The sequence below is a fragment of the Eptatretus burgeri genome, chromosome 8 (genome assembly GCF_056783735.1).
Source record: "Eptatretus burgeri isolate ZD-2024b chromosome 8, Ebu_testis_v1, whole genome shotgun sequence".
Taxonomy (NCBI): domain Eukaryota; kingdom Metazoa; phylum Chordata; class Myxini; order Myxiniformes; family Myxinidae; genus Eptatretus; species Eptatretus burgeri.
Window position 1 is genome coordinate 34500790 of NC_140968.1, and position 21517 is coordinate 34522306.

General features: G+C 45.2%; 2 protein-coding genes across 2 annotated transcripts in view; both read left to right on the forward strand.

The window, feature by feature from the left end:
* Window positions 1-9785, forward strand: part of LOC147021505 (uncharacterized) — a 36886-nt gene extending 27101 nt beyond the window's left edge. The window contains exon 2 of the mRNA XM_085891481.1: window positions 1068-9785. Within this exon, the coding sequence (XP_085747607.1) occupies window positions 1074-2735 (1662 nt within the window). The 5' untranslated portion in view covers window positions 1068-1073 and the 3' untranslated portion in view covers window positions 2736-9785. The remainder of the gene's footprint in view (window positions 1-1067) is intronic.
* Window positions 9786-12997: 3212 nt separating this feature from the next.
* Window positions 12998-21517, forward strand: part of LOC147021506 (uncharacterized) — a 106099-nt gene continuing 97579 nt past the window's right edge. The window contains exons 1-3 of the mRNA XM_085891483.1: window positions 12998-13040; window positions 13134-13232; window positions 18585-18680. The gene's annotated coding sequence lies outside the window, so the exon portion shown is untranslated. The remainder of the gene's footprint in view (window positions 13041-13133; window positions 13233-18584; window positions 18681-21517) is intronic.

A 21517-nucleotide genomic window follows, 5' to 3' on the forward strand; every position in this document is an offset into this window, starting at 1 on the left:
ACGGGCAACCACGTTGCGCAATATCTCTTCCGTGAAGTCGTTGACCTGATCGCACCCCGCCTTGGTGCACTTCATTTCATACTTGCACGTGTCCGCCTGCCCCTTGATGCGGGCGTGGAACGACCGGACGGGCTCCTCGTGTCCCTGCCGCATGTTAGACTGGGCCACTCGAGCTACCATCGTGTTCTCCGTCCGGACGGCGAGCGCCTTCATGGCGACGAGGACGTCTTCTTCATCGCTGCCCACGAGGCTCCTACCAGCCGCGCGAGTGAGGTCCTTTCTCAGCTCCTCCTCATAGCACTCCAGGAGCTGCGCGACTATGTCGGGTCCGCCAAGCTTAGTACCTGTTTTGTATTCGCCCCAGCGGGTTATGAAGTACGACCAGGCCTCGCCCGTTCCGGCCAGTGCTATGGAGGGACGCTTGAGTTTCTCCATCTTGGCATTCGAGCTCGCCGCCCTGGGGGCGGCGACGTGCACAGTGGTGTGTATACTCAACATGGCCGCCACCACTGCCGCCTCTGCGTATGTAGCCATATAGTCACAACCCTCGATCGGGCACTCTGCTTCCACCGGCGCCATAGGAACAGTTATTCTGGAGTAAACGTTCTATTTTCGGTGATGCACACGTGTGTACAGTGTCCTGGGGGCGAAGATTGGGTACAGAACCCGAGAAATCCAAACTCACTGTCGACGTTCTCGTGGTCCGTTTTCACCCAGTCGTGTCCTCCTCAGCACCGACGATCTTTACTCGACTGCATCAAGTTGTTTGATTATAAATAAGAACAGAGTTCAATTTGTTCGACCACTTTATTAGCGTGGAACGACAATAACACTGAACAACAAATTTCAAAATTTTTTTTTTACTGGAGATGTGTAAAGTGATTAAGACTAATTTGGGCACGCTGATTTCAAAAATCATAACCGTTTTGCTGTATCACGTCAGGATTTTCAGGAACAGAAATATTCCCATTGCCTAGAAGTCAGGATTTCAATGAAATTTACATATGTCTTTAACATGTCTATTTTGTACAATTGTTGTTAACTTGTGTTATATTTCTTTCTTTCAGATAAAGATGAGTAGGCGTTCCTGTACCAATCATCCTGACAACTTCTGTTATGTCTGTGGTCGGTATACCAAAAAAGATCAACAGCGAAGTATATCTACAGCAGTGAAAATGAAGGCCGCCTACTTTCACTACTTCGGGTGTAAGGTGGGGGACCAAGAACAGAGCTGGGCACCGCACATCTGCTGCACAAGCTGTCACACAACCTTGACTCAGTGGTTGGTGGGCAAGCGCGCGAGCATGCCATTTGCGGTGCCCATGATATGGCGTGAGCCGCAGAATCATCATGATGATTGTTATTTCTGCTGCACAAGCATCGCCGGCTTCAACAAGAAGAATAAAGGTCACATCAAGTACGCTGACTGTGTCTCTGCTCGTAAACCTGTGCCTCATGATGACGAGAACCCCGTTCCAACACCTCCAGCTGATCAGAACATAGCTGTAATCAGTGGTGAAGAGGATGGTGATGATGAACCTTTTGAACCCGACACTCAAGAATCACACCTTCTGAACCAGGGAGACTTAAATGATCTTGTAAGAGATCTCTCGCTGTCAAAGGCGAAGGCAGAGCTGCTTGGATCAAGGCCGCAGCAGTGGAATCTACTTGAACCTAACACCAAGATATCCTTGTTCAGAGCACGTCACAGAGACATGGCTGAGTTCTTTGAGATGGAAGACACGATGACATTCTGCAGTGACATCAACGGTCTGTTGAAAGAACTTGGGTGTGATCACGATCCTGCAGACTGGCGCCTCTTCATCGACTCAGGGAAGAACAGCTTGAAGGCTGTTTTGCTCCACAATGGCAACGAGAAACCATCAGTCCCACTGGCTCACGCATTCGGCATGACAGAGACCTATGAGACTATGCGGCAGCTGCTTGATTCTATCAAGTACAATGACTTCAACTGGCACATCTGCGGAGACTTGAAAGTGGTGGCGCTGTTGTTAGGGCTGCAGTCAGGCTACACGAAATACATGTGCTTCCTTTGTCTCTGGGATAGCAGAGACGACAAGAATCACTGGACGAAGAAAGATTGGGAAGAGCGAAAAGAGCATGTACCTGGTCGACACAACATGAAGCATGTCGCCCTTGTCGACCCAGCCAAGGTTTTCCTTCCACCACTCCACATAAAGCTCGGCTTGATGAAAAGTTTTGTACGGGCAATGGATCTGAATGGGCGTGGGTTTTTATACCTCAAGGAAAAGTTTGGCAACACCTTGTCAGAGGCCAAGATCAAGGCTGGTGTCTTTGTTGGACCGCAAATCCGACAGATTATGAAGGACGAAACTTTTCCGACAACTCTAAACCCCAAAGAGCTGGCAGCGTGGAGGAGCTTCAAAGCTGTGACGGACAACTTCTTGGGGAACGAGCGCGCGGACAACTATGAAGATATAGTGCAGCAGCTGCTGGAGTCCTTCAGGAAACTTGGCTCCAGGATGTCCCTGAAAATTCATTTCCTACACCAGCACCTGAACTTCTTCCCTGACAACTTGGGAGCAGTCTCGGACGAGCACGGCGAGCGATTCCACCAAGAGATTTCACTCATGGAGACGCATTACCAAGGGCGGCACAACCCGAACATGATGGGCGATTTTTGCTGGTTCCTGCATCGTGAAACTGACACAGAGCAGCACAAACGCAAAGCCAAATGCCTAAAGCATTTTTAATTACATTCTAGTGGAGTTTTTCTGTAATTTCTCTAATTTTGAAGCATTCATGATGAAATAAATGAATAAATGAATTTTTGTAAATTTCATTGAAATCCTGACTTCTAGGCAATGGGAATATTTCTGTTACTGAAAATCCTGACGTGATACAGCAAAACGGTTATGATTTTTGACATCAGCGTACCCAAATTAGTCTAAATCACCTTACACATCTCCAGTAAAAAATTTTTGTTGTTCAGTGTAATCAAACAAGTATTGAACAGGTTGAAACACCCACAACATCCCTGGCTCCGGCTCAGGCTGCGCATGCGCACTGGCACAGGGGACCGTCGATATGTAGAAGTACCGTAAAGTACAATGTTCTCTAATAAGGGTACTCTAGCGACCACCCAACAAGCCGGTAGGCGACATGGGTGGTCACTACATAATTGCATACTAGTCATACCGTTTTTGACAGATCGGGGTGAAAAGATTTGACAAAGAGGTTGATTATAGTGCGCATAAAAGCATGGAAGCCGATTTTTGAATTTCGAAAAAATAATTTTTTTTAATGATTTTTCAAAAATTTCAAAGTCCCGTTGCTAGGCAACGGTGGTGTCCATAGCAACGGTGCTCAAAAGCATAGAACTTGATCACGGTATGAACCTACCTGTCAAGTTTCATCAAAATCAGTTGAATCCTCTGGCCTCCAGAGCTGTCCATTACATACAAACATACATACAAGCCGGTAGGTGACATGGTTGGTCGCGACATAATTGCATACTAGTCATACAGTATTTGACGGATCGGGCTGAAATTTTTTGACAAAGAGGGTGATTATAGGGCGCATAAAAGCCTGGAAGCCGATTTTTGATTTTCGAAAAAAATTCAAAGTCCAGTTGCTAGGCAACGGTGGTGTCCATAGCAACGGTGCTCAAAAGCATAGAACGAGATCATGGTATGAACCTACCTGTCAAGTTTCATCAAAATCGGTTGACTCCTCTGGCCTCCAGAGCTGTCCATTACATACAGACATACAAACAAACATACAGACAGACGGAAAAAGTGAAAATAAGGGTACTCTCGCGACCACCCAACAAGCCGGAAGGCGACATGGGTGGTCGTGACATAATTGCATACTAGTCATACAGTTTTTGACGGATCGGGCTGAAATTTTTGACAAAGAGGTTGATTATAGTGCGCATAAAAGCTTGGAAGCCGATTTTTGATTTTCGAAAAAATTAATTTTTTAGGATTTTTCAAAAAATTCAAAGTCCTGTTGCTAGGCAACCGTGGTGTTCATAGCAACGGTGCTCAAAAGCATAGAACTAGATCCTGGTATGAACCTACTTGTCAAGTTTCATCAAAATCGGTTGATTCATCTGGCCTCCGAGCTGTCCATTACGTACAAACATACAAACAAGCCGGTAGGCGACATGGGTGGTCGCGACATAATTGCATACTGGTCATCCAGTTTTTGACGGATCGTGCTGAAAAGATTTGACAAAGAGGTTGATTATAGTGCGCATAAAAGCCTGGAAGGCAATTTTTGATTTTCGAAAAAATAATTTTTTAATGATTTTTCAAAATTTTCAAAGTCCCGTTGCTAGGCAACGGTGGTGTCCAGAGCAACGTTGCTCAAAAGCATACAACAACATCCTGGTATGAACCTACCAGTCAAGTTTCATCAAAATCGGTTGACTCCTCTGGCCTCCAGAGCTATCCATTACATACATACAGACAGACAGAAAACCTGAGACTAACGGTAGTCCAGCAACCACCCAACAGACATACAGACAGACAGAAATACCTGAGAATAAGGGTAGTCTAGCAACCACCCAACAGACATACAGACAGACAGAAATACCTGAGAATAAGGGTAGTCTAGTGACCACCCAAAAACCTGAGAATAAGGGTAATCTAGCGACCACCCAATTGATAGACAGAAGAATAGAAGGCAATAACCACAAACTAATTGTGGCTGACAGGACAATAAGGACACCAGGCTCGACATCTATCGGAGGGATGCCACACTGTGTGATGCAGCTACATGCCTGGGAAGCACTAATCCGACAGTTTATAATCAGAGGAGCATCAAACCCAGACCAAATAGTTCATTGGTAAATGCACTACCTTTTCATCATCCTGTATTTGGGTTGCGTTGAAGTGGTGCACATGGTCTCTGTCAAAAGTTTTAAGCAGGTTTATCGCAGTAAGAAAATGTGCCGCTTGGTGGACACGCTTGGCATGAATTTTGCACACGGCTCTGTCCTCAAACAGATCTATAATCGATGTTCATGGAATCCTATGCAATTTCATGGACTAGGAGCTGATAAGATAGCTTACCAATAGTCAGAGTCCCAGGCTGATATCTGATTACGATGAGGATTTCTCACACCACCCACGGGTGGCGTGCTTTTTCGTGCTGCCAATTAGAATAGGTCTGGAGATGTAGGCCCTTTCACTTTCTGCTATACAGATCAATAGCTATTATATTTGCCGTTGCCATGTGATGTCATACAACATGGCATCTGTGTTGTGTACGTCGATTATAATGACGTCAGTGAGAACCTTCGAATTGTCGACCATTTGAATCCCCCCGTAACAATGCACGTAACAACAGAGGGCAGCAGGTACATAAAATATAGTGCACCTGACTGACTACAAAGGAGTGGAGAGGAATGGGCAGACAAAAAAAAAATGCACCAACAAAGCAGAATGAGAAGGGGAGTGGAAGGGAGTAAAAGGGATCGAGGGGGTCAGCGAACGTAAAAGCGTTCTGGAGTTGGTAAATGAGAAACCTTGAGGTTGCGTCGGCCAGCAGTTTTGAAAGACTGGAGGAAAGAGCACGAGACAGGAAGTGCAGTAGTCGTTTCCACAGATGAGAAAATATAGGGATCAAGGAATGCAGGTGAATGTGTGGGGAATCCGTGTGACCTTGGGGTTGAGGGGGGTAAGGGAGCTGCGGATGGATGGAGGAAAGAGAGAGTGGGTGACGAGGCCAAAATTGAAAAGAGAGATAACCGAATGTGTACCACTATGTCTTCAGCAGGTCAAATGAAGAACCTAGAACTTAGACTCTTATGAAGAGATGTCATCAGTTTAAAAAACAATGCCAATAATTATTGCTCGGTTTATAAAGCTTGCTCGGTTTATCTATCTATAATTCCAGCAATCTGTGTGTGTGTGTGTGTGTCTGTCTGTCTGTCTGTCTGTCTGTCTGTCTGTCTGCGACCACCGTTTTTCGACGACCGCCAGTCCGATCTCATTGAAACTTGCCAGGAATATTGCCCGGACCCGCGGATGTGCCTTTTCGAGGTTTGATATCGATCGGACATGCGGCTCCCAAGTTACGGCCATTTATCTGTCGACCAATGACATAACACGGTGCTATGACATCACGAATGACGTCACAATTGATGTTTATTTATTTATTCTTTTTTTTTTGTGTGCACTGTCGAGGCTCGTATGAGAGCTAACACACAGAAATGCACAACAAGGGGAGCAGGAGACAAGAGGGGTGGGAGAGGGAAGGAAAAAAACAGTAGGGAACAGAGACATTTTTGAGATCTGTGGAAGGGAGAGGGATGGGGGCAGGGTACACAGGATAAACAAGATGGACACTACAGGGACTTTCAGGTCCTTACACGAAAGGACCTTTCAGGAAGGAAATCTCCTTCTCTTCTCCATATTCTCATAATAAAGCTTTGTTGAAAATTTGATGAGAAAAGTTCAAATCATAAACATGTTACAGCCCGGACAGACGCACACACAGAAGTGATTGCAAAACCCTGTCTCCCGCTGTGTGGGGGATGGGCGAACTAGAAACACACTCGGTGGAGCGCATAATATGCAAAATATGAAAGAGACAAAATTAATGTAATAAAAAGTACATCTGGTAACGTACATTATTTTAAAATGGATACATATTCCTTCATTCCACACTTAATCGATATACTAGTATAATGGAGCAAGGGTATGTTTGTATCACCTACTCCTCAGAAAGGATTTGTCTGAGGAAGCTGAAATTTTCAGGGATTAATGAGGGCACCATGAAATTGTGCATGTGAAAGTTTTGTTTCATTCCATCATCAAGTGCATATAAGCAGTATGCATGTTTTCGCTTCATATACATAACCTGAGTTAATTTTATTTTTGGGAGCGATAGAGGCAGCGGTCTATTGTCTATACACCACCCAAATAAAAGGATGTGTCAGAAGAACATGTTGTATGCTTGGAACACAATCACCCATGAGGTAGGTACTCTGCTATAGTATTGTTGCGGGCCAGGGACCGGTGGCGAGAACGACCGCGAGGTGGGGAAAGTTACGTCATCTCCCACCAGACTCCTGGAATTGTAGGCCGTCACTCACGGATAATTCCGTGAGGCGGCGGGTCGCTTATCTGACTGTGGACGCCAATACCTCCACCGCGTAGCGTAGGGTTTTTTGTCTGGAACCAATTTACCTAATTAACCACGCGGTGTCGTCTACCGAGGAACCACGCCCTCGGCACGTCTTGCTCGAACCGGGTCCCTCTACCGACTGTGGTCGAGTTCCAACTACCGACTACCAACTCCGGTTCGGGTGCAGTCGAGCGGAACTGCCAAAGCCGTGCCGGCTCGGATGAGCAGATTAACGGGAACAAAGACCCGGCTGAAACTCAGATCCAAACCATGCTGGACCAATGAAAGAAAGGACGGAAACGAACTGGGAACATTTCCACAATTGTTATATTTACAGGAAGAACACAGAGCAAGCTTATCGTGGATATATAGGAGATTTACAATGATCGAAAACACTTATGCAGTTGTACTGAGCAGATGGCGCCACACACACACACACACACACACACACACACACACACACACACACACACACACACACACACACACACACACACACACACACGAAAAGAAAACCCAGGTGAATTCCAAGGAACCTCGCAGCCAGGGAGAGAGATGAGCTGGGGTCGCGGCTCGGCTAGGTACCTGCACGTTGGAGGGAGGGGTGCTCCGCGGTGCGGCACCTGCCAATGGTCGTGCAGCTCGGCCCGTAGTCACACGCGTGGTGCTCGTGTCCGTGGAGGAACCCGAGCGGAGTCCAAGGGCGGGGATCAGGGTTGCGGACAGGACCCAGCGAGAGACCCGGTCGAGGTCAGGTGTCCTCGGTCGTTATTGGAATCGACCAGACGGATCGCTCCACCAACGAAGAACGGCCATGCACCACCACCCACAGACTCGTGAAAAAGCTCTCAATCTGTCAATCCTCCTCATACACCGAACTCAAGACTCCAGCAAAACTCCAACAAACACCCCAGCAAATGCAAAACTGAACTGAGCCTTTTGACTGAACTCCAACGAACGCACGTCTCAGAGGGTCCCTTCGTAGTCCATCGACCTCCCTCAGCGGGGCGGGGCCTTGGTCAAAACTGACGTCACTGTCCACCCTGATTGGACAGGGGCTCCCATGGGTCCGCCCCTTCTGGGCAGGGCCTCGGCCAGGCACCGGCGAGGCCCGCCCACTCCACGCGTGTTTGGGGAAGGTGAATGACGGTGCAGCCACACTGCGTACGTTTGGGGAAGCCGAGAAGGAACTGGAACAGTGAACGTGGAGATTTTGCCTCGGAAAAACGAGTCTCTTTCGACAGCGGGTGGGCAGTGGTACGCTGTGGCCAGCGAACCGAGGGCTGCAAGCGCTAGGAAGGAACGTGGTTCCATATGAAGGGAAATAAAATGATTTATTAACATAACTAAAAAAACATCACAACGCACCCCTTCGATTTCCCACTAAACATGAGGAGGGGTTCTGTCTACACATATACTTAATGGCATAACTAACTTCAGGGCACCTGTATGTTTGAATGCATATGGTTCCGAGAACCGTAACTATTAATAATCAAAAGAATAATGACATGACCCTGGCAGCTTCTGGAGGGAGCGTGTGCTTTTAGTAAAATAATACAGCATATTCCCCATAATGCTGCACCCTCATTAGTCATGCCCAAAGCTCATAACATACATCATTGTATCACCATATTGGGAATCCAGATCATTATCCCCCTATGTTGCTGCCTCAAAATCATATTGGTCAAGAGTCGCCATATAGGCCTTTAGGAGTCAGTCCCAGCTGAGTGTTCCACTTCCCACTTCCAATACTAAAGAGTTCATAGAAAACCTTACCCTGCACAATCTTGAGAAAAAGGACGTGGGCGGGGTCTGCAAGTAGTAAATTTGATTGGTCGAGATGATTTAAAATGCCGTAATATTTTGTCCAAGTCCTGCGAAAGGGAAGTTTTTTGAAAGTGTCAAAAAGGGTGTTCTTTGATGTTTAAGTATGTAATTCAATTGAAATAAAATAAAGATATTTAAGGTTGTAGGAAAAAAAAACTTCTTCAGTTCATCGTTGTTAATGCAGTGCCTTTCACACCACCTTATTTCACACGTTACATTAGTTATTTGTGCCTGTTGTTTGTGTCCTTTTTGAAGTCCTTAAAAACACTAAATTTCCTGTTTGGAATGATTTTAAATTTTGTTTCAAAGCCATACAGGCAGACAGAGTAATAACAAGGACAAATGTGTCCAAGAGCAGCGTCCTAAAGGTTTTGTCGGCTAAAAAAACAAAAACAAAAATATACAACAACAACAACAACAACTTCAGATATTCCGTCAGTGCCTTGATTAAGCCATTAGCGAGACCCGTCATAATGTATTTACGTATTTACGATATATAGTGTATTTACGAAATTACAATACGATAAATGGAATAATCTTTAAATAGTAACGTGAACTTTTCGAAACTTTAAAGCAAATGTCCGAATATATTTATAAGTTCATGATAGATACTCTCAAAAGGCACCGTCAATGCGAGGATGTGTACATGTGCTTAGTATTTAAGGAGATCCGGATCTTGTATATACAAGAGCCGAGTCCGAGAGGTTAAGGTTTTGGAAGAAGAAGAAGAAGAAGAAGAAGAAGAAGAAGAAGAAGAAGAAGAAGAAGAAGAAGAAGAAGAAGAAGAAGAAGAAGAGGAAGAAGAGGAAGAAGAAGAAGAAGAAGAAGAAGAAGAGGAAGAAGAAGAAGAAGAAGAAGAAGAACAAGAACAAGAACAAGAACAAGAACAAGAACAAGAACAAGAACAAGAACAACAAGAACAACAAGAACAACAAGAACAACAAGAACAACAAGAACAACAAGAACAACAAGAACAACAAGAACAACAACAACAACAACAACGCCGAGCTCTCCATGAGCAGCGTTCACTACGCGAGACGCTGCTAAAAAATAATTATCTCGCTCGTCTCTGTCAATGTGCAATCGGGACCAATTCATAACCAAAGTATTGCTAAACTACAGGTTTTTCTTCCGATTCATGGTCCAATTTGTGTTCAAAATCAAACATTCAATTGAAATGAAGTTGTTCCTCAATCATAAACTGACGGTTGTATAGACAGACAAAGTGAACCAATTAACACCGCTTTGGCATGTGCGGGGTAAAATGCAGCCATGATCTATGAGACCATGTTCAGTTATAGTTTTGCCCCATGCACAAGACACCCTCAAAAACCTTCCAGAGAATTATTTTATCGATCACACAAAGCAAGTTAATTTTAATTGATGTATGTGAATTCAATTCACTATCATTTTAACTTCATAACATTGTATAAGATTTGAATGTGAGGTATATGTAACAACATCCCAATCACACCAAAATGTCCCGGATTACTTCTCTTATTAATTTTTTGGGTTGTTAGATACCTTAAAGGCCACAGTTTCAATCTCTGGGAAAAGCCTGGCACCTGCAAGCTCAAGTACACTTATATTACATTCACTTGATGCTACATCACATGTTGCTTCATTGTTTTTCATTGACTTCACATATTCAAGTACAAGTGTTTGAGCTACACATTAACACTTCAATAACACACACCGCATTGGGTATATATATATATAAAAATATATAGAATATTGTTACGGCTGTGGAAATTCGCAATACACCATAAAGGGTCCTTAGATCAGTTATGACGCTAAGTTCATGTGTAGTTAGTCCACACCTGTTGTTTAGGGGGAATATGTGTGATTCATCCGGGCTGCGATGCTTTGAGTTAGCCATTTTTCTTTCTCTATCGTTATTTTGGACCATTAAGCCGCCAACAACTCAAACACCACCACCTTCGCCTCTTTACCTCCACAACTCCATCCCACAAACATCGCTTCACCGCCATTCCCAAACGACGCCCGCCAACCACCAAACCACCACAGCAAACCCCCCACCACCTTCGCCTTTCTCCTTCCACAACCATCAACCACACCACCAGTCAACACCAAACGTCGTGCTGTCCAGGGCCCATTCGGTAATTGATGCTGAACATGTTGAGCCGCGGGTACGAATGCGTTCCCTTCAGGAGAGGAAAACGGATCAGGAAGGCTTCACGCCCCTTTTTGCCCGACCAATGGCTGAACGTCGGGTGGCATGGCCCCGCCTCCAAGCGCGTTTTTATCCACGAATCTGCATACAGGCTCCTCCCCCGGTCTATAAAAGACGCGAACACGATGCAGCTCGTGTGTATGTGTCCAGGAAGGAGTGTGAAGAAACGTGTGGAGAAAGTGGCGCAGAAAAGGGTGCAGAAAAGTGTGAAGAAAGTGGTGCAGAAAGTGGAGCAGAAAGTGGCGCTAGTCGGAAGTCGTGGAGTCTGAGGCCTTTGTTTGCGGGGATCGGACGGCGAAGGGGACGGAGCTCGGAGTGGAAGTCGAGGGATGAGTCGCGGAGTGGAGCAGGGACGCGGAAGAGGGCTCAGGGGCGAGAGTTCGCCGGAGTCGGTGCGGTCCCGGGACTCCGCTAGCGGGACGGAGCATCCGCCATTCCTCTCTCCCGACCCCGAGCATCCACAACCCCCCCCATCCGCGCTGAGATAGCGCCGGTAACCCCGTCCGTTACGGGGGGCAGACAGACAGACAGACAGACAGACATACCAGGGGCACGGAGTCAAGCGCGTTACGCGGACATTGCGGCTAGCCCACCATCGCGCCACGAGGGCGCGGGTAAGACCCCTCCGGTCTCGTGGACCTGGCCGATCACCCAGGTCACACGTTCATTTGGTCCACAGACCTGTCTGCCTCCTTGCCTGTGAGGGTGGCTTGTGTTTTCTTTGCTTTTGGTGTAAATGTGTGTGTGTGGCGCCAGTCTACTAAGTAAACCCGTATAAGTGCTTGTACATTGCGTTATTCGGTTGTAACTCTGCGTTGTGTTCTTGCTTTGACTGTATATGTGCATTCTTACTGTATAACTGTAAATACGTGCTTGTCTGTGTGTGGAATAAAAGTGCTTGTCGAACTGTTTCCCGTTTCGTTGCGTCCTTTCCTTTGTTTGAAAGTTCCATCTTGCATCATGTAAGTCGTAAGGGATTGGTAGTGGGTGTAGACACCCAATAAATAATCGGAACCGTCGAGGTCGACGATAACTCCGCTCGGTTATCCCTGCAGCACTGAACGAGCCGCTTAAGCGGTTCGTGTCCGGAGTCGACCTGCGGCGTGGTACAACTCCTCGGTATGCTACCCGCGCGGGTACTTAGGTATATCGACATTCGGCGATTCACCCTATTTCGCGCGGGTAGAATGCGGACTGGGTTGTGGTGAGGTTATACCCCCACCCATGACTGGCTCCTGGCGGTAGTTCCAGGAGGGTCACGACTGAATTGTCCGTTCCGGTGGGCGACGCGTCGCGATTCGAGTTACGTGGCCGATCGCATGCCGGGCGGGCGAAATTCGTAACTATACATACATACATACAGTACATACATACATAGTGGCGTGTGCCTGTAATCCGGCTACTCGGATGCTTGGGTTGGAGGATCGCTTGAGGATGGGAGCTCTGCGCTGGGCCGCGCTGAGAGGGTGTAGGGCAGCCCGGAATCATGGTGAAACCCAATCCTTATCCCTGTGTCGTAAGAGGCGACCAGGGTTGTGTCAGGAAGGGCATCCGGCGTAAAACCTATGCCAAATCAGTATGTGGATCATAACGGATGATCTGCTGTGGTGACCTCTCACGGGAGCAGCCGAAAGACGAACAACAACAACAAATATATATATATATATATATATATATATATATATATATATATATATATATATATATATATATATATATATATATATATATATATATTCCTTTGGCAAATATGATGTTGAATCACCATATATGCACTTTTCCTTCCCTCCTTTGACTGCTACATCCCTCAAAAGTTGTTTTCTTATCTCCCCATTCATCCCATGTTCTCATAGGCTTCTTTGTCTCTACTATATTATTGAGCTGGCAGGACAATATTGAGGTATGTGCACTCATCTCTGAGTTATTGAGTTGTATAGCCTTGGTTTGAATCTCGATCCAGTTGTAAACTGTCACCCTGGCACTTCACAAGCAGGGCGATGCATCGGTGTGTGTGCCGTGCCGGAGGACCCACCTTCCAGCACCGGTCGTTGGTGGATGTCAAAGATCCCATGGTGTCTTCCACAAAGGGCAGGTGAGTTATCGTCGACATTCTGAACAAATTACAAATTCCTTCCTAAACCGTGGGTAGCAAGTGATCTGGTGTTCTTTGATATTCTTGACACCCACTGGGTTCCACGGCCTGCTATCTCGGAGTGTGGGTGTTGTCTGGGCGACAGGCCTGACACACTAAACAAATTTATGTTCCCGGGTTGTTTGCATGTCACATGTGAACTGTCGTTTTTGGCTACAGAAGGCAACCATGATGATGGCTATATCATTCAGTTTTTGTTCCTTCTTTCTTTTCCCATTTGTAATTTACTCATTCAGCCTCAGTAAGTAGGTAATACACAGATCTGGCTCACTAATCGATATTTTCTTTTCATCAAATTGTTTCACAAATAAGGAGGAATTGTACAGACGTCATATTTACAAATCGACAAGTCTTCAGACTATGCACACAAATACCAAACAATAAACAGCAGAAGGAATTATGGGAAAAATAACAACCAAAGAAATACAAGAATGGGCTGCACAACAACATTTAAATGGTTAACATGTCACCTGCCTCCTCAGTCCGACACTATCCTAGCTTCATGAAGGTTCGCATTCACAGTGACAACATTAAAATGTAATTATGGCGGAAAAAGGGGGAAAGAGCAATCTCTAAGGCATTTACACCTGACGAGCACAAGATGGAGACGTCGTACAGCAACAAGGTACCGGTGATTGCCCGACTTTCATACTTCAGAAAAGTATTAACAGGGTGAAACGACATAAAGATATAACATAACTAGAGCGGTACTTGGTAGAGCGCAGACCTCTGCCAGGCTAAACAGTTTACCGTTAGTATCCCACTGATGGGCCGGATCTGCTGACAAAATCTAATCGGCTTGTTCTTGTCACCGAAACAACTCATCAACCAAGTTTCATCGAAATCCATCCAAAACTTTTTTGAGATACAGTATCTTGGTATATATATCGTTTATAGCCCCGTCATTCAATGGTCAATAATGAATCAATTTAAAAATTCGAGTATCTGGATTTTAACCAAAATCTAATAATTTCATCCTTGTTACACTCCCAACTTGTCAACCGAATTTCATCTGAATCCGTCCATAACGTTTTGAGGTATCCTGTTCACAGACAGACAGACACGGGTGAAAACATAACCTCCACCCACCTTTGGTGGCCGAGGTAACTATGCCATCAAGATGCATCAAATTGTCAAAAAAAAATTCAAATATCAATCAATAATATAGATCGATTACGGTGAGCTTAGGTGAGGACGGGATTAGAAATGTTATATGGACCCCTTTCAGGACTTCCCAGAGGTTTGCAGGATAGCTTAGACTACGAGAGGTATGCACATTGGTCTCTGGGCTACTTAGTCTGGGTTCAAATATCGACCCAGCTATAAACTGTCATCCTGGTGTTTCACTTCATCGGAAGGACGTTAAGCTGGAAGATCCGTCTGGTCGTTGGTGGATGTTAAAGATCCAATGATGTCTTTCATGAAGATGCCCCGCTCAGTGCTGTGAGGAAGGCGGTGCCATTGTCGTGGTGTCATAGTACCCAGAGTGCCCCCGGAAGTGATGGCACTTATCACAAGCTCAGTGACTGTGTTTGTCTTGTGTATATGGCAGTTCCACTAACGAGCCTTAAAAAGACCGTTTTTCAGCCATTTTTCCCTGCTGTGCAGGGGTTGGCTTTTTTTTTTGTTGTTGAGGAAATGTTTTTATGGCCGGATGTAATGAGCCTTAGATCCTGTTTTTAAAAAAAAAAAAAAAAAAGAGTGGGAGAGTTATCGTTGGAATTCTGAACAAATTACAAATTTCTGCCACAATCGAAGTCAGATCCAGCTCTGGAAGTTCATCCCCACAATAAGTTGGGAATGATTGGGTTGTCTGAAATAGTAGTAGTGGGGCAACTTAGCATAACAATTGTGCATTTTGTGAGGAAAGCACCAAATTTGGCACACTAGTAGCCTATCATATTATGAACAGATTTGGATATTGGGCCATCTCAAAATTTTTGATGGCAGTGGAAAATGGCTGCCACAGCCATCAGCGGCTGAATTTGAGATGGCCCAATATCCAAATCTGTTCATAATATGATAGGCTACTCGTGTGCCAAATTTGGTGCTTTCCTCACAAAATGCACAATTGTTATGCTATATTTAGCTAAGTTGCCCCACTATAGTAGTAGTAGTAGTAGTGGTGGTCTTTCCAAAATCTAAATTTCAACCTGTCTTAACCTACATGGCCTTTGTCTGTCATTACCTCATAAATATACATGGTTTTAGCCATGATTCACCAGCTCGGCAATGGAATATGAAAATGACCACAGAAAGGTTACTTTTAAGTATTTTTATCTTGCCCAGAATTCCTCGAGGTAAAAATTTCTCAAGGGTCCATATTACTCTGTTCTCCCCATTAAAAGACACATTAGCTATAATTACCATGTTTAAACGATTTATTTTAATTGGAAGTTAACTGTTGATAAAAAAATTATTCATATTTATGAAAACTTAAAGACACTAGGAGCCCATTCGGCCCACCTAGCCTGTGCCATATCCACGTTGTCTGTGAACTACATTGAGTAATCCCATTTTTAACATCGACTTAATCCAACTTAACATCTACTTCCCCGATGTAATTAACTTGCATATCCCATTTAACCTCGAGGCGAGAAATCCATCCAGAGGACCGGCTCCCAATGGTTTTGTTTTCGTGGGATGCAACTCCCTGGGAGAACATTTCCATAATCAGGCAGCTCAGAGGGGAAAACACTACCAACAGAGCTATCCTAATGTCCGTTAGACAACACCTCCCAGTCTTCTATGGAGGTCTCCCATCTCCAATTACGAACTGAGCTCAACTCGACTTAGTTTCTGGAATCAGACACAATCATCGATCAATTCAGACACTACAAATGAAAACATAAGGTTATGTGCATGCATTTAAAAAAGCTGCCAGAAAAAATGTGGCATCAAACAGATGGGACTTCCACGACTAAACTAACTACGCATAATGTTCTTTATTTTATATTTATTGTTGTTTTTTTTGTATACCAAGTCGAGGCTCGTGTAAGGGCCAATACACAAAAACATATAACAAGGCAGGAGACAAGAGGGGTGGGAGAGGGAAGCACAAAATAGTGGATAACAAAGGTAAAAGGATACCTGTGGTAGAGAGAGGGATGGTGTGGGTACACGGGGAAAAAAAGATGGTACTACAGGGACTTTCAGGAAAGAATGCAGGGAATTTGAAGGAGGTGGGTTTGGGATGGATTAACGGGGTTCGTAAAGATCGTGCTTTTGGATGGGGGACGATATGAGATGGGGGTGAACAGCTATTTTGAAGATCTGGAGGGAGGAGTGGATTTAAACAGAGTGTGGGAGGTGTTTTTTTTTGTATACATTGTCAAGGCTCGAATGAGAGCTAACATACAACGCACAGCAAGGGGGGCATGAGACAAGAGGGGCGTGGGAAGGACAAAACAGTGGGGAACAGAGACATTAGGAGATCTGTGGAAGGGAGAGGGATTGGGTGGTGAACATGGGGAATACAAGATGGACATTACAGGGACTTTCAGGAAGGAAAGCAGGGAATTTGAAGGAGGTGGGTTTGGGGTGAATTAACGGGGGTTGAAAAGATCGAGGATTTGGATGGGGGATGATAAGAGGTGGTGGTGAACAGCTGTTTTGAAGGCCTGGAGGGGAGAATGGGATTGAAGAGAGTGAGGGAGTTTATTCCAAAGGTGGGGAAAAAGAGGAATGAAAGAGTGAAGGTGAGCAGTGATTCGTGATTTTGGTAGTTTTACCAGAAGGGGATTGTTGGACCTTGAGCACCCTGAGGAAATACATGGGGGACAAATCACAGACAGGGCAGGGGGGGGCAGGGCAAGGCCAAAGATGAGACGGTAGAAGACAGAAAGACCACCAACCTGCCTGTGGTGAGAGAGTGAGATACCCAATGACTTAGCCTCATCGCGGGAGATACCAATGATCCTAAAACCCTTATCTTCCACAGCATGAAGTAAAGCTCGGTGTGAGGCAGGTGCACCACCCTAAAGGGGAGAGCAGTACTCCTGCAGACTGTGAATGAAAGCTTTATAAGTGGTAACATCACTTACCTTCTTCTTCATCATCATCATCATCATTCTAGTCACTGTTAATAAAGCCTTGATGCTGCCGAAGTAGTCTTTTTGCAATGGTTCTGCTGGAGGGTTTGCCTTTGTCTTCCCAGCAGGATTTTGCCAATTGTTCAGGGTGCTGGATAGATCATGCCTACTGTTTAACATCCACCAACGACAATTGCTGACAGATGGGACCTCCAGTGTAATGACCCTCTGACGGACACTGCACATGTTGATGCCTCACCCCACATGTGAAATACCAGGGTGACAGTTTATAGTTTGATCAAGATTCGAATCCAGGCGAGACAGCTCATGCAAAGCCAAGTGCTCATATATTTAAGCTATCATACCAGCCCAGCAATACTACTACTACTACTACTACTACTACTACTACTACTACTACTACTACTACTACTACTACTACTACTACTACGACTACTACTACTACTACTACGACTCCAAAGGCCCAAAGTGTTTCACGAAGCAGCTGGCTTTGTCCCCCAGTCCTGCTGTTGCTGTTTCCCCTTTGTCTTTCTGCTGTTCCCTTTGTTCCGTTGCGTCCTGATCTGTTCTGTGTTCCAGCTCTTCCATGAGCCTCGACTCTGTACACAAAAATAAAAGTAACAAGACAGGTGAAGGTGAACTTCATATCCAGGTCAGTGATGACCTGGCAAGGATAAACATGGTTCATTGAGGGCATTATAAAGGAAAACGGTGACATTTTTCATCAAGAATTTCATTGATTTCTTTTGCAGTGCAAATAAAATTAAAAACCTCTCTCCCTCCCCAGCCAACAACTAACATCCCTCTCAAGATTTCATTTCAGGGTAATAAGTCTTGTGTCATGAAAACGAGAGATATTAAACAATATTCTGAAACCGTTGCGTTTTTCGTGTTTAAAAGAGAATTGTATAAAAGGGTAAATGAGAATTTGGAGAGTTTTTCAGAAATACATTTTGGTTTTCTATTTTATTTGATTAACAATAGGAGGCGCACACAATTGACGTCACCAAGGACCTTCATAGTACAATGGGTATTTTGATTTTATTCATCGAGGGCTATTATTTACATGAAATACATTTTATGATTTAGTCATGTCAAGATGTCACATCTCTTTCTTTATAGATAACATATCATCATTCACTCTAAAAATAGCTCAGAGAACATCATTCACATAAGATTTGTAATAATTAGCAAGATTTTTCAATTCCAGATAACCTTCAAGAACCTTGGTGTTGGCGAGCAGGTCGCTGCTCCCTTTCTGCTCTGGGATAGTGAGGCAGAGATTGGCAGGGACTGGGAACAGACAAAAGAGAGAAAGAGAAAGAACGAACGAACACTGGTAAGAAATGTTGGTTGCAATGAAACGCATTGATTGTTCATTTGCAACTTTATTTTCTGCAAGTATTAAACTTTTGGCAGTTACACTCCCCTTATCGTAATGCTGATTGGGTAATCTGGACGACGTGATCCACTCAAGCTGCTCAGACCTTCCTTTGATCTTTTCGTTGTGACTGCCACGTGATGTTGCACTCATAGAGCACAAGCATTTTATCATTCCGCCATTGGAATAATTCGTTCCTTCTCGTTCATTCACCTACAAATACATTTGAATTCATGAAAATGACACACTGGTGTAATTAAGATTGCTGAATTGGAGAACTGCTTCAGATTCATTCATAATTTACAGATCTGGTCTCGGGGGTAAAATGTGGGATATATTGGAATAGTTATTTCATAGTATATGTCAGCATAAGTGTGGTGTAATTCTCGTAAATGCTAAAGTGTGTGGAGCATGTGTTTGGAAAGATCTCGTTTCCATCACCCCAGTGTCTGTATCTAAGCCCCACCTTTACTCCTCCTTACATTATTGAATCTTCCCCACCATTTATCTGTCCTTAAAAGGAGCTTCTTTTCTAGTTGACAGCCAATAGACAGCCGACGAGCACGATCGCTTGGTCAGTGCAAGGACAGTCCGGACACTGCAGGAACATGCCCATATATGGACATCCGTCAGGCTCGAGGCCATCCGAGGGGCAGGTAAGCAAACCCAAAAATCACGGTATGTCCGTGGTGTGGAATTTTCCTGGCTTGCCAGCCAATCAGCATGAATCATAAATCACCATCTGCCATGCTGCGTTAGCCAATGGGCACGCACCACCTACTGTATGATTGGGCCACAAGACATTATAAAACCATGCACACTGCGTTTGTGGTTGGTGGTTGTTGGTTTATGGTTCTGTAGTCCTTGGTGGTTCGTGGTTCATTGAATGGCAAAAGGTGGAAAAACGTGGCATATGGGTTGCTGGCGGTTCGTGTGGTCCTCAGGTGAAGAGATCACGAGACCCGAAGGGGAAAGCTACGAAGACAAGCCATTCACCAAACTGCAGCATGCCGAACGAGACGCCAATGGCCAACCGGGTCGACTTGCGTGCCCACTCACCTGATGACCCTCATCGTATGAGAGTAGGGCTCACACAGCAAAGGTTTTCTCTCTTTTTCTTTTTTGTATGTAAAGTAATGGATCGTTGAAGAGCGAGAACACATAATGGATTTGGACACAGCAACACAAAAGGAACAATACAAAAAGAGAGGGAAACATCAACAGTTGGGCCAAAGGACAAAGTAGACAAGATGGACAAAAAAGTGATGCGTGTAACGATGAGGGGTAGGGGAGAATGCAGGTAGTGGACAGGATGGATACAGAAGCAAACTCTCAGGAAGGAAAAAAAAAAATGGAAATGAGGGTGGGGGGGGGGGGTAGGAAGGGAAGATGGTTTAACGGGCATAGAAAAGATCATGGTTTTGGATTGGGGATGATCTGATATGGTGGTGAACAGCTGTCTTGAAAGCCTGGAAGGAAGAATGAGATTCAAGAGAATGTGGAAGCTTTTTTCCACAGGTGGGGAAAAGGGAAGAAATGAGTGGAGGCGAGCAGCGATTCAGGATTTTTGGAGTTACATGAGAACGGGATTGCTGGTGGACCGCGTGTGCCCTGCAGAAACATGGGAGGACAAAGCATGGAGAGGGCAGATGGTGCAAGATCAGTAAGGAAGCAGAAGACAGAAAGAGTGACCACAGAACTGTCTGCGATGGCAAAGTGATAGGCCCATTGACTCAGCTTCACCACGAGAGATTCTCATGCGCTTGAATAACTTGGTTTCCACGGCATCAAACTGAGCAATGTGTGGGACAGGGGCGCCAGCTCAGAGAAGAGAACAGTACTCCATCAGTTCTTCGGTTCAACAGTCTCTGTCTCATCATCTCCTTTCTCTGTCCCATGCTTCCCTAAATGAAAGAGATAAAGCATATTTGTTAAGGATGTTCTGGGGGAGTGTTAAGTCAATTTATTACTGTTACTGTCTGTGATCGCCACTGTATGGCCATGTTCTTTTTTCCCTCTACCTCTGTTTAATAAATCCCTGTTTTTGATGAGAACCTGTGTGGTGATCGGGAGCGGGCTCCGTAGTCAGGTCAGGTATGGGAGCATGCGCCAGAGCAGCGCGTCGCTGCGTCCACTTTCCGCCTGTACTCCAGGGGCCTCCATCTGGCCATCCCCCAGGCAGATGCCTGGCCCATCCCAATCTCCTTGAGATGCCGATCAACCTGCTGTAACCACGAGGAACGTGGTCGGCCCGTTGGCCTCCTCCACTCACGAGGCTCCCTCACTGAGAGAATCTGATGAGCAGGATCAGCGCCAGGAAAACGAGCCACATGTCCATACAGCTGCAGCTGATGCTCACGGACTATGCAGGTAACAAATCTCATTTGAGTCTCTCTCAGCAACCGCTCGTTGGACACAAAGTACGACCAGGGATAGCCAAGGATTCTCCGAAGAGACCTGGTACCAAAGGAATTAAGTCTCTGTCTCAGATCCTTGGTCAGAGTCCAAGTCTCACATCCATAAAGCAAGACTGGAAGCACCAAGGACCTGAAGACTCGGACTTTCGGCCTCCCACACAGGTACCGGCAGCGCCACACCCCATTATCCAGTGAATCCATGACTCCCCAGGCCCGACCCAGACGTCTGTTAACCTCTGACTCACAGCCAGCAGAGACATGAATATCACTGCCGAGGTAATGGAATCTCTCCATGACCTCAACATCCATAGTACTTATGCTTATGCTATACAACATAACAGCTCCATAGTACTTCCTGAGAATTGGATTATTAACCTA